General features: G+C 40.4%; 1 protein-coding gene across 1 annotated transcript; it reads right to left on the reverse strand.

Annotated features, from left to right (window-relative positions):
* Positions 1–10,738, reverse strand: LOC117708157 (protein NipSnap homolog 3A-like). Its single transcript, XM_034501566.2, has 6 exons — positions 10,473–10,738; positions 5,512–5,722; positions 3,738–3,896; positions 2,447–2,596; positions 288–374; positions 1–200 (listed from the first exon to the last, which is right to left on the reverse strand). Exons 1-6 carry the CDS (start codon positions 10,530–10,532, stop codon positions 124–126), a joined length of 744 nt encoding a protein of 247 aa, XP_034357457.1. The 5' UTR covers positions 10,533–10,738; the 3' UTR covers positions 1–123.
* Positions 10,739–13,510: the final 2,772 nt, after the last annotated feature.

The following is a 13,510-nucleotide window of genomic DNA, read 5'->3' on the forward strand; positions in this document are numbered from 1 at the left end:
AAAATGCATAGTAAATTAACTTACCATTTTCTTCTAATAAAAGTTGAAATAATTCTCTAGTGAGAATTGAAGCACTGGCCACCGACAGATCTCACATCAGCTACGAAAACAGTCTGTAGGAAACTATTTCAGTGGTGAAAACGACCACGGAATCAGGAACATATTCTGCTGAGTATCTAGGTAGTTGACACTTTCCCGAACTGGAAAGACATTTCATGAAACACATCAAGTTATCAGATGTGTCAGACTGGTTCTGAAAAGAATTCTTGCCTCATGAAACAGCTCACCAGCAGACACGAGTTTGGGATCTTCATGTGCTTGTTGTCTCCCAGCTGCCCGAATGTCTGCATTCTCAGTCCACCACAGAACATGAACTGTAGAAGCAAATCAAAGCTGTTTCATTTGCACATAAATACGGAGAAATTAAGTTTTTAAAAGTCCAATGATTTCAAGTTAAAAGAGCGATACTAAATGGTTCAGTGGTAAGATTTCAGAGGCATCAGAGACTTGGCAGGGAAGGTTATAGGTTACCTAGTCAAACCGGTTTTATAGATGAGGAAATGAAACAGGCTTGAAAAGCAAAGTAAAGTAAGATAGCTAAAGGAATTCAAGATCTAAACTGTATGACTTCCTACTATGTTTTATGTTATTTTTCCATCTTGTGCTGGCAGCTGAAATTGGTAGTGAAAGCATAAGGGTCATGCAGTTGGTACTGGTTTTGAGGGCTCATGGAGAGCAGCTGAGACTTGGCACTGTGTGGCTAGTCTGGAGTGCCTGAAGAGCATCCAGGAAAGGCCATTGGTGAGACTGCAGCTCCAGTTGTAGCAGAGATATTGGAGATGCCAGGAGAGTGGTTCATAGTGGGCCAAGAGCTAAGCTGTGCGGGCTGAGGTTGGCAGACTAGAGAAGTAGAGCATCCAAGGCCCCTTGAAGCCCAGAAAATCCATGAGTAGGTCCCAGATGTCAGGCACTGAACTTTTTATACGGTTGAACTTTGGGTTTGCTTTGAATTTAATTGATACTGTGCCCTGGTTCATCCATCTTGGAATAAGAAAGTAACTTCTTTTCGATTTTACAAGAGCCCACAGTTAAGAGACTTTGGATATTTAAAGAGATTGAGCTTTTAAAGACTGTGTGACTTTTAAAGTTATACTGTTTTATACTGTGGTAATATTAACAATATGTCTTGGGGACTGTACTGACTGACTTTGTGTGTCAACTGGACACAGGCTGGAGTTACCACAGAGAAAGGAGCCTCCCTTGAGGAAATGCCTCCATGAGGTTCAGCTGTAAGGCATTTTCTCAGTGATCAAGGGGGGAAGGCCTAGACCATTGTGGGTGGTGCCATCTCTGGGCTGGTAGTCTTGAAGAAAGCAATCTGAGTAAGTCAGGGGAAGCAAGCCAGTAAGCAGTATTTCTCCATGGCTTCTGTATCCAGTCCTGCCTCCAATTTCCTACCCTGTGTGAGTTCCTGTCCTGATTTCCTTTGGTGATGAACAGCAATGTGGAAGTGTAAGCTGAATAAACCGTTCCCTCCCCAAGTTGCTTCTTGGTCATGATGTTTTGTGCAGGAATAGAAACCCTGACTAAGACAGGGAGGGACAAACAAGAAAGGAAAGTTTATTATCATGGTGTGTTTACATGGCAACTTAACAAATGAGTCAATTTTGTCAGTATTTTGTTTTGTTTTGTTTTGTTAACTTGACACAAAGCTTGAGACATCTGAGAAGAGAGAACCTCAGCTGAGGAAATGTGCTCCATCAGACTGACTCACAAGCAAGCCTGTGGAGCATTCTCCTTGATTAAAAACTGGTGTGGAAAAGACCAGGCCATTGAGGATGGTGTCACTCTTGGCTTAAAGATGAACCTGGGCAGGGTAAGAAAGCAGATTCAGGAAGCCGTGGGGAACAAGCCAGTAACATTTTCCCATGGCTTCTGCTTTAGTTTCTGCCTTCAGGTTCCTGTCTTGAGTCCCTGTCCTGAGTTTCTTTCATGGTGGACTACGAACTGGAAATATAAGCATGAACCCTCATGTCCTCAAGTTGCTTTTGGTCCTGCTGTTCATCACAACAATAGAAACCTAATTAGGACAGGGAATATAGCTCAGTAGTAGAGCACATTCCTACCATGCAGAAGGTCCTAGGTTCAATCCCTGGTACTGAAAAGAATATATTTAGAGGAACAAAAAGATTATAAAAGGAATAAACTACTTCTTAAGGCTCTTGTAGTTGTTAAATGTTTTTCATTTTCTGTGTCAGAGAAAATAGAAGTTTAGCATTTGAAAATAGTTTGAGTGGGTGTTATAAAGAGAGACAATGTCTCAATTCTTTAAAAATTAAAATGTACACGATCTTGTCAATAACATATAAACTGTAACCAACACATCTTAGACAATGAATAAGGCACCAACATACACGGAAATTTAAAAAGAAATATACAGGTGTACCTCTGTTGAGCAATCCATACTCTGCATGGAACACACCAATTAGTTTAATGTGGCCTTGATTAGCATGGGCATTTACTGCCCTTTCAAATGCGTCACCCCATAGAGCTGGGCCACCGGGTTTCATGAGAAAAGTAACCAGTTCATAGAATCCTAGATTTTGGAAAAAAAAAAAAAACAATTTTAAAGTTGATGATAGCCAAGGAATTTCTATTCATACTTACATTCTCTTGGTTTCAGTAAAAGCCTGTTCTGCATGCTCATATTTGAAGGTTTGCACATGTATACACATTTACACAGATACGGTAATTACATTTGTAATATTTTCCATTGATTTTAATGCTTAGAAATCCCTTGTCTGCGTTTAAACTTATTTATGCTATTAAGATTAATTACACAGATGACAGAAAGTAAGTATCCAGTGGGAACTGGAGAGATGCTTCTGTAGTCAAGAGCATGTGCACTGCTCTAGAGGTGGACCAGAGATCAGTTCCCAGCACCCATGCCAGCAAGCATGGCAATTCCACTTAATCAATTCCTGCTAACCCTAACCCTAACCCTAACCCTAACCCTAACCCTAACCCTAACCTGAACCCTAACCCTACCCCATGCCAATAAGCTTGGTTATTCCACTTAATCAATTCCTCCTAACCCTAACCCTAACCCTAACCCTAACCCTAACCCTAACCCTAGGTCAGTTTTGCAGGAAAAACATATACAGTGATTTAAAGTTTAAAATGAAGTGTAATTTATAGATCTATGTTCAATGTATTTATTATATCTCTATATAATACAGTTTATATTTAAATACTAATATTGTTTTGAAATGATGACAGAATGTCATGTATGATTGATTCCTCCCCTGCCCCATACATAGTCCCTGGCTCTCACTGTGTCATTTTCAACCTTTACTGACCATGTGACATTTTCCATAACATAGATAAGGTTTACAACTCCAAAAACCCTCAAGTGGGAAGAATTCTTCATTAATCCTCACTTTTTAAGGATAAAGGAAGCTGGGGGTGATGGCCCACACCTTTAATCCCAACACTCCAGGGGGATCTCTGTAAGTTTGAGGCCAACCTGGTCTTCAGAGCAAGTTTCCAGGACAGCCAGAAACCCTACTTCAGGAAAAAAAGATAAAGGATAAAACAAAGAGGTGTACTTTGTTTTATCTCAACAATCTTTTATATCCACAGATAAAAGGGAGACTCCCTCAGTCCCAAAGCACATTAGAACTTAAAACATGCACTATTTCAGTCATGACAATTCACAGTGCCTAAGACAGTCTCACCTTCCTTCGGAGGCTTTCCTATTTTGCACCATGGTACCAAGTAGGTAATTTCACTCTCTTGTTTATCAATGAAAGGCAAATTTGGAATGAGGAATCGTTGTTGCCATTCCTTATCCTTGGCCAAGGTTTTGTACACCGCAGCACGGTGAGCATAACTATCTGAGGTAGAAAAACATGGAAAAAAGTTTTCTTGTTTTTTTTTTTTTTTTAATTGACTTAAAAATCATCTATGCTTCTTTGGATCACTCTCAAATCATTAACATCAAGCACACACCATGCTGTGAATCTAGGGACAGTCATGTGAGGAGATGTGACATCGGTATCAAGTTGCTCCTGGTCTTCAGGGTGAAAGAAAGAGAAACAACTATTGCGATCACATTGAATGACTTTCACAGGTTCTTTGAAGGAAACTGTGGATAGGAGCTAAGTTTCTCAGCCTGTGACACTGTAAATGACATAATGTCAGCTTTCAGGTTTGTGGCTTACCACAGCATTTAACACTTCCATGTGAATTAGTCTTATTATTTAACTGAGGCATTCAACTGACTTTGTCAGCTGAAAGACAAATTCTACTTTGGTAGTGATGTTGGTGGTCAAGATATATCTTGAACACATGTTAACCTAAGTGAAACTTGAATGTACTTCGTATCATTTCCTTTGAATCAATAACTTCCAAAGAACTAGTGCTGATTCCCTTATTATGGTCATCCATCATTTCTCCCCAGCATTCATTTCTCTGCTTTCTAAGTCACCGAAACAGTCAGACATGTTTAATAACATATAGGCCTAGTACCAAATTGTAAAGACCTCCTGAGACTAAAGTATTTATATAGCTTATTCGAGGGATATGAAATAACACCTGTCTTACAACATAAAGTGAGGTAAACAGGACTTAATAACGGTTCCCAGTGGGTCATGGTTTAACAGGTACCATATTTGAAGTGTAAGCTGTTTTGCTGGTGTTTTCCATCTTTCAAAACAGAAAAAAGCAAAGCAAAACAAAACAAAACAAAATCCAACCAAACCCAAAGTAGACCCATGTCGTCCATAGAATGAATCTTTTTTATTAAAGAATTGCATGAATATTAATTGAACATAGATGACCAAACACTAAATACAATTAATTATTAAGAGTTTGCTGAACATACTCAAATCCCAGTGTAGGCTGTTAATATTAGATTTTTAAGGTTAACCAACATTCTGAATAATTTTGTAATTTGTTCTTCTTTTTCAAGGCAGTGTAGCTTCAGTAGGAGAAGAACACCTAGTAATGTTAAATTCTTTAAATTCATAAAGTACCATGGCAGTGAATTCTGTAACACTCTGGGATGTAGAAATGAACTGAAAATAATCAGAGCTGAGGGAAGGTCAAAGGTTGACTGCCATCCTCTCTTAGCCTCCATTTACTCAAAATCCTGAATGTGTGAACTGTATTCACCAAGATGTTGATAACCAGGTCTAGCATCAGCTACGCCTTTCATTCTGGATATTAACCTAATTGGGCTTTTGTGAACAGTTTTAGGTCTTGCATTAAGTTCCAAGTAGTCTAAAATTTAACTGGTAATTTCCCAGCTATAATGTTAGATTTTGAAAAAGTGTTACAAAAGATGGACCAAGAAGAATGGTCATGAAGTTACTTTTTGATTCTGTATGCTTAAAAAAAAAAAAACACTCCTTAATCTATATATCTATACTAATGTATATCCATCTAAGACTCATGTAGCATCTATGAGAATAAAATCTATATTGAACACTTGAACTGAGTGACTCATACCATACTTCCAAATATGGAATACTGTGTTTATTCTGCCTCCAAATGCTACACTCCAATATCCAACCAATTCAGAGTGAGCTGTCCGAAGATGAACATTTTTCTTAAAATTGTACAGGAACTCTTCCACATTTGAGGGTTTAAGATAGTAAGTACAAAACTCATAGAATGTTCCTTCTGGTTGTCTGTGGTCAGTAGTCAAAGATGAGCACACCTGAAGAAAGAGAAACCAAGTCTCAGTATTTGAGGGATGATAGAACTTGGACATCTTTCCAACCGAATCTGGGGCTGACTCAGAATCCCTGTTTCCATTTTTCTCTTCAACTCTCCATAGATGCGTTTTATAGATTCAAAGATATCTACTGTTAAACATGTGAGTTCTCCTTAAGCCACCTTTTCATTGAAAATTGCCCCAAACTAAGGCAGTGATACCTTAGAAATTCTCCTGTGCTAGAGGATCAATTAGGATTTGTTGTTGTTGTTTTGTTTTTTCAAGACAAGTCTCTCTGTGTAGCCCTGGTTGTCCTGGAACTCACTCTGTAGTCTAGGCTGGCTTAGAACTCACAGAAATCCACTTGCTTCTGCCTGCCAAGTGCTGGGATTAAATGCATGTGCCACCACTGCCTGGCGAGATTCACATAAATCGTTTCCCCTTTTATTCTTTTAATCCATCATGTATGGGAGTAGAGCTTCATATCTGAAAGAACTTTGTAGACTGTATATCTTTGGGCATATACAATGAACATGTTTACTAAAAGAAAAATTGCTTCTTGCTTTTTTTTTTTTTTTTGACAAGGTTTCTCTATGTAACAGTCCTGTCTGTTCTGGAACTCTGTAGAATAAGCTGGCCTCAAACTCACAGAGATCTGCCTGTCTCTGCTTCCTGACTGCTGGGATTAAAGGCATATATTACCGTGCCTGGCTTAAAGAAAACTTTTCTTAAAAAGAGAAAGTGCTGTTCAAGTCAAATAATTGTTCCTACATTAAGCAAAACTAGACTGGAATGTAGGCAATGCACTAGGATGCATTCCCGCCAACTGCATCACTAATTTGATAATAGACCAGTGGTTCTCAACCTTCCTAATGCTGCGACCCTTTAATACAGTTCCTCATGTTGTGGTGACCCCAACCATAAAATTACTTTGTTGCTACTTCTTAACTGCAATTTTGCTACTCTTATGAACAGTAATGTAAATATCTGATATGGAGGATATCTGAAATGTGACCTCAAAGGGTTCATGACCCACAGGTTGAGAACTACTGAAATAGAACATGGACACCAAAAGATCATTGCCAGAGCTGCCTGCATCACTATCAGTTTCTTATGAGAAACATAGAGTGAGATGGGCTTTGATACATTCAGTTATATCAATGGCATTCAGCTATATCAACGTGGTAGAAATGCCTCTCAAGAATCCTTTTTTGTGTTTTTTAAATTACAGTCTAAGTTTCTGCTTTTTGTTCTGAGAACACTTTTCCCTAGGAAATACTTCATTGGAAATTACCTTGAGGATGTATCTGTACATATGTACATGTGCATATACATACACATATCTATACATATACTATAAAAACCCATCTTATTTTCAAGTTGGGTTATCATGCACCCATTTCATGAAGTTAATAATACCAGAAAAATATGCTAATGCAGATCAAATGAATATCAAAGTATGAAAAAATCACTCTCTCACTCTCTCTCTCTATATATATATATATAACTTGGTTTGAGCAGAATAAGTCTTTCTCCTCTTGCTTATAAAACACTACTTTTTAAAAAACTTAATATAATTTCCTCCCTTTAGTTAATTCTGTTGATTTGTACTTTAAACTATATTCTTACTGCTTGTGTTAGTTAGGGTTTTATTTCTGTGACGAGACACCGGGATTATGGAAACTCTTATAAAGTAAACATTTAACTGGGGCTGGCTTACAGTTTCAGAGGTTTGGTCAATTGTCATCACGGTTGGAAGCAGACACGGTGCTGGGGGAGGAGCTGAGAGTTCTACATCTTGAACCACAGGTAGCAGAAGGAAACTGTGAGCCACAATGGGGGTAGCTTGAGCATATAAAAGATCTATCTCAAAGCCCTCCACAGTGACACACTTCTTCCATCAAGGCCACACCCATTCCAAAAAGGCCACTCCCTACAAGCCAATCATTCAAGCACATGAGACTATCAGAGCCATACCTATTCAAACCACCACATTCCACTCCCTGGCTCCCATAGGCTTGTAGCCATAACATAATGTAAAATACATTTCCTCATAGTCTATCACAGTCTCAACAATGTTTAAAAGTCCAAAATTCAAAGTCTCTTTTGAGATTCACACAATCTCTTAACTGTAATCACCTATAAAATAAAAATAAATAAAAATAACAGATCACATATTTCCAACATATAATGGCACAATATATGTATTACTGTCAGGGGCATCTCTGTCTATACACTGAAAGCCTGGAATCAGCCATAGGCCTGAAGACAGCGGTAGGCCTAACATGCATGCCTGCTAGCACAAAGTCTTGGGTCTCTGTGGAAAAACACTAGAACAGATGGCTAGAAGCTATTGTAAACAAACAGCTTGGTAGATAGTTGCCAGGCTTTAGTTATAGACCTTGTAGATAGGTGACCTTGGTAGATAGTACCAACTTAGATTAGGACAAGTGAATTATAGGCGGAGTTATAGTGTCCTGTCCCCTGAACCTTCATCCAGCTGACACACTGTTCTGGAAGATATCTGTACTTCCCCTGAACACCTGCGATCCTGCATCATCCCCTTCCCCACATCCTGCCTTTTTGTGTATATAACCTCTTTTACTTTGTGAAAAAGTAAAAATGACAGTTTGATCAACCTATAGACAAGCCGTCTTTCTTTGTGTTCGCCTGCCCTCCATCTTCTCTTCCAGGTGACTTTTCTGGACCCCCGTTTAATACCCTGCTGGCCAGGACATATTACTGTTCTAAAACATAGGAAAGGGAGCACAGTGAGGAAATACTGGACCAAAGCAAGACTGAAAACCAGCTGGGAAAACCCCAAACTCTGCAACTCCATGTCTGATGTCAAAGCAGTCTTCAGATCTCCAACACCTTCCAGATTTGCTGACTGCAACACACGTCTTTCTCTTGAGTTGATTCCACTCCCTGTCAGTTGTTTTCTTCACTGGGTATCCCATGGCTCAGGCTTCTATGCTATTTTGAGGGATCCATCTTTACAGCTTCAAACAATGGCCTTTCTAGGTCTTCATGCAGAGAAACCTGAGCCATACACCTTGCCTCAACAACTTTCCTCAGTTACAGAGGGAGATTCCATAACCTCTTTCTTTTATTCTTGGCTCAGAAGCCAGAACTACATGGCCAAAGTTGCCGAATTCTACAGCTTGCTGGGGATGGGACATGGCCCCCTCATTCAATGACATCTCTACTAATTTTCTGGATCCTGTGGTTTCCATCACTGCCCAAGCTTAGATGTCCTGGAAAATGCTCAGTAGACTGACCTTGACTCATGGATCTGTGTATCTTTGTCTCCTGAGTGCTGGGATTAAAGTCATGTACCAAGATGCCTGAACTTAAACTGTTCTTTAATTTCTTCTCACAAGATGGAAACTTAGCTGTGTGGGATCTTGTAAGGAGGTCTCTGCTCTTTTTATTCTTTTAATATCTTGAATCTGTTTATCTCTTTGAAGACAGAATTTAGCTCCATTTCATTTCCTGGTGACCTTTTTCTCCTAGAATCATTTATTTTGTATTTTTCCTTGTTCAGCTTGTTCCTCTTCATCAAAATACTCTTTGTAAGAGTGAACATTAGTAAACATATGACAGAGTCTATTCTAGGCTATTTTAAGATTTTCTTTACCAAGCCAATTAATCAATCCAAACTCTTCACTTTAGCCTCTGGTATTCTTTTTTGGACAAGGGCAAAATGCAACCAAATTCTTGGCCAAAATATCCCAAGAACAGAGCAGTACCCTACTCCTGGTACCAACTGACAGGGTTTTATTGTTGTGAAGAAACACTATGACCATGGAAACTTTATACAGAAAACATTTTATTGGGGCTTGCTTATAGCCATGAGTCTATGGGAACCATACTTATCCAAACCACTATACTGCTCAAAACAGTAAAATTCCTATAAAAATCTGCAGCCATTTTTGCATTTGATGGACATTTCTTTTTGTGCTTTAAACCAAAATCCACTAATGAGATTATCAGAGCAAGTGCTTATTATCTATAGTTTAAAAATGAATAAAAGATCAGGAAGTGAGCCAGTGGCATTCACAACAGTACTTTATAGGTTGATTCAAAGAGTGAGTGTGCATTTGGAGAGTGCAATAATTGTCAAGACCACAAACTTTTATTGTGTCCTGGACATGATACACTGGAGGAAACCTACAAGACAATAGGAGATGTGTGAGTGACTAGATAAAAAACGTTTTCCAGATTTCTGTTGCAGAGTCAGAATTACACTGGAGAAAAGTCATATACTTCATTCTGTCCAATTTAAGACTTGATCTTGCCAGTACTGACTCATTAAAGAGAACGTTGATTTAAAAATCAAAAACCTAACAAAGCCAGCGAAATAGCGTAAGGAAACGATTGGTGACGTTGCATGGACAGTACTGGATGAGTAGCCTTTAGTCTCTTCTTCAGGGTTTACTTGGTGCTAGACTAGGAACCTGATTCTTCTTCCTCCTCTAGCTTAAGTAAAAGTCTGGACCAAAATACTGAGTTTATTCCCTGGATAAGCCAGTGCTCAACAGCTAGGGCCGAATGGTAGGCTCCCTTTGGTGAAGGTCTCATCACAGCTTAGTCCAGTTTCCAGAAGCTCCAGTCCCGCCCTAACTGACAAGGTCCTCCCATGCTGGTACCTGGGAAATGAGACATCCTCAACAAGCTAACAGCCTGCGCAGTACTCTAGCACCCCTCACAGCTCCGCCCACTTTCCTGCCTGCGACCCAGTGGCCCCTACCTGACGCGCCAGAGCCCGCGGGGCCAGCGTCCTCATCAGGCTGCTTCCGAGCACAAGCATGACGCGGCCTGGAGCGCGCAGGAAGGTAGACGTCTAGTGCTGGGACACGCGCTGTCCCTGCTATCTGGTGCCTGCCCCTGCTCGGTTTGGTCCACGCAGGACTGTGCGGGGCTCCCTGGAGCGGCTCCGCCCTTCTCCGGGTAACAGAGGACCCACTGTAAGGTCTGTGGTGTCAGCTCTGATCCCTTGCTTGCCTTTTGTTCTATAAGGTTCTGGTCCTGACATCAGAGGTGATGTTGCAATGAGCAGAACTCTGAGTTTGGTGCAGTTCCACATTCTGCGCTACCACTTTACCTTTACGCTTCTCCTTCCCCCATACCCGCAGGGCACTAACACTCCAAAATGCTGGGCGAGGCATGGATGTATGCGGGTGCTTTAAAATCTCGAGGTGGGGATGATTTTGTGATACTGCCCAGGAGACTTTACCTTCATCACAGAGTACTCTGTATCTCTGTTGACCCCCAGCATAGCTTGGGAGACTCGGAATAAAGATAGGTTAATTTTCCTGGTGCCAAGAACAGTGGGATGACAGGCCTAAAATGAGACCTTTACAGTCAAGCGTACACAGGAGGAGCAAGAGTAAATTCCTAAATGGACCTCCGAAGTCCTCCTTGTTAGATTGGTGGTGCCCAGAAGAACTTCATCTAACATGTTAAAGCTGTTTTTTCCCCTCTATGGTTATGCCCCTGTTAGGTATACTCTGGTGTTTTTGTAGTTTTCTATTTACAAATAATGTCCATGTACTAGAAAGATGAGATTTTAGCTCACTTCATAGCACTTGCCTAGAGGCATTTATCTTTAGCGTTTAAAATAATTACTGCATTAAACTACATTATAATTTATAACTTCTTGCTAATACTGCATCCATTGAAGTAACATTCCTTATATCGTTGGAGACTGGGAAGAATTATAGGGTTATCAGATATGGTTTTATTGGGTTTCCTTGTGGAAGGAGTTTGAATTAGGTGAGGGAGGTTTTGTTTTTGTTTTTTAAGAATTAGTAATTCTGAAAGAATTTAGCTTTTTTTTTTCTAAAGATGCTATTTCTTAAACCAGCAAATGTAAATGAAGCATCATTTATGTAATCTACTTGATTAAAATCTGTCACTTAGACTGTTTTTTTTCAGCCTCAAGTTAACAGTTCATTTGCTTATTCAATTAATGCTTATTGCACTTCTTTTATGCTGTGGGTACTTTCCCAGAAACTATAGAAGTGGAAAAAAGATATAGTTCTTTCCCTATTGGAGCTTACAGTTTGCAGAAAAAATGACCAAAGAGAAAAATACAATCAATTTCATGTAGCTGAGGCCAGCCTCTGTGGGTTTAACCGCAGAAAAGAAGATGGTGGGGGAAAAGATATGTACAGAGGTTTTCTTTTGCATTACCAAGACAGACAATGGAGTATCACAAGTGTTTTCAGGACATGAGCTATCTAGAGATGATTTAAAGATATAGGAAGTCAAGTGTATGTTATACACAAACACTGTAGAAGGGACTTGAGCATATGTGAATTTGGTATCTTTTTCACTGGGTCCTGGATCTAGTATGTTCTCTTTCTGAGGAAATTAGTCCACAATATGAATGAAAACAATACAATCGAACACAAAGAATTAAAAGTGCTGGAGGAAGTTTAAAAAAGGTGTGTGTGTGTGTGTGTGTGTGTGTGTGTGTGTGTATCCATTCATTCCTTTGGCCTTAAAAAACATCAGTACTAGAAAACTTAGCTTGCTGTGGTCATGGGTGGTCTTCACCCCTGGGAAATGTCAGTAGAGTGATGTAAGTGGTCTGAAGTGGGAGAGAAGTGAGCTTGTTTCTTTTATTTCTTTCCATGTTTGATTGACAGCTGTGGGTGCCGGAGTTTAAGCACCTAGTTGGGTTAGAAGGCAGAGACTGAAGGTGGTGGGATGAAAGAGAACTGGTCCAGGTTTCCAGGCCTGTGGCACACCACACTAGTCCTTTCACAGGGACTTCTTCTTCTTCTCCTCCTCCTCCTCCTCCTCCTCCTCCTCCTCCTCCTCCTCCTCCTCCTCCTCCTCCTCCTCCTCCTCCTCCTCCTTCTTCTCCTCCTCCTCTTCCTCTTCCTCCTCTTCTTCTTCTTCCTCCTCCTCCTCCTTCTCCTTCTTCTTCTTTTTTGTGAGAAATCATCTACTAGTTTCAGCAACCACTTGCTTTCATTTTAGAAGAGTGGCTACCTTTTTCTTCTTGCATTAATTTATACCATTTACATTATTCCTGACTTGAGTCACTAGATTCCAGAGGTATAAAACCAGCAAGACTAGTTCTTCTGTCAGTTTCATTCCTAAGAGGTATGGTCACTAGACTGTGGGACATAAAACCATGACAGGAAGTTTGGTAAGGTAGAGCAGGTTGAGACCCGGAGACTTGGTGGGCACATACCTGAGACTTAGGTGGCTCCCAGCTCCCTGCCAGACTCCTGGCTTCAAACACGTGCCATGCTTTTCACTTAAAAGAAACATGTCCTATGGTGACATAGGCCCCAAACAGAGTTCTCCATGGCGGGCTTAGCCAATAAGCTTTCCTTTCCAGACAGTCCTCTCTGCAAAAGGTATTTAATCTCAGGCCCACCCTGAGAAATGGGGTATGGTTTTATGTGTCCATTTTCTGCCATGACAATAAACTGTTTAGAACCATAGACTGTCGCTTTTCATCAAGATTCATCATGGGGAGCCAAGAAGAAGGCCTTCTCTGCAGAGCCGCAGCCTAATCTCTCATAGAAGCTCTGCACTCCCAGCCACAACTGCCACTAAGCTTGCCTCTGCCAAGCTAAGGACTATGACTTATGGGACAAGCTAGAGTTTCTCTTCCCCCTCCCCCACCTGCCCACTTCACCCCCATTCCCCCTATCACCCCCACCTGTCCCCCAACCACTCCCCCAGCCACCCACTCCCCCACCCTTTCCTGGAATGTGTCTTTTCCATTTTTCCTAACTAGCTGTTTAAATTTTTATCCTATTTTTA

This window comes from Arvicanthis niloticus, chromosome 5 (assembly GCF_011762505.2).
Source record: "Arvicanthis niloticus isolate mArvNil1 chromosome 5, mArvNil1.pat.X, whole genome shotgun sequence".
Lineage (NCBI taxonomy): Eukaryota > Metazoa > Chordata > Mammalia > Rodentia > Muridae > Arvicanthis > Arvicanthis niloticus.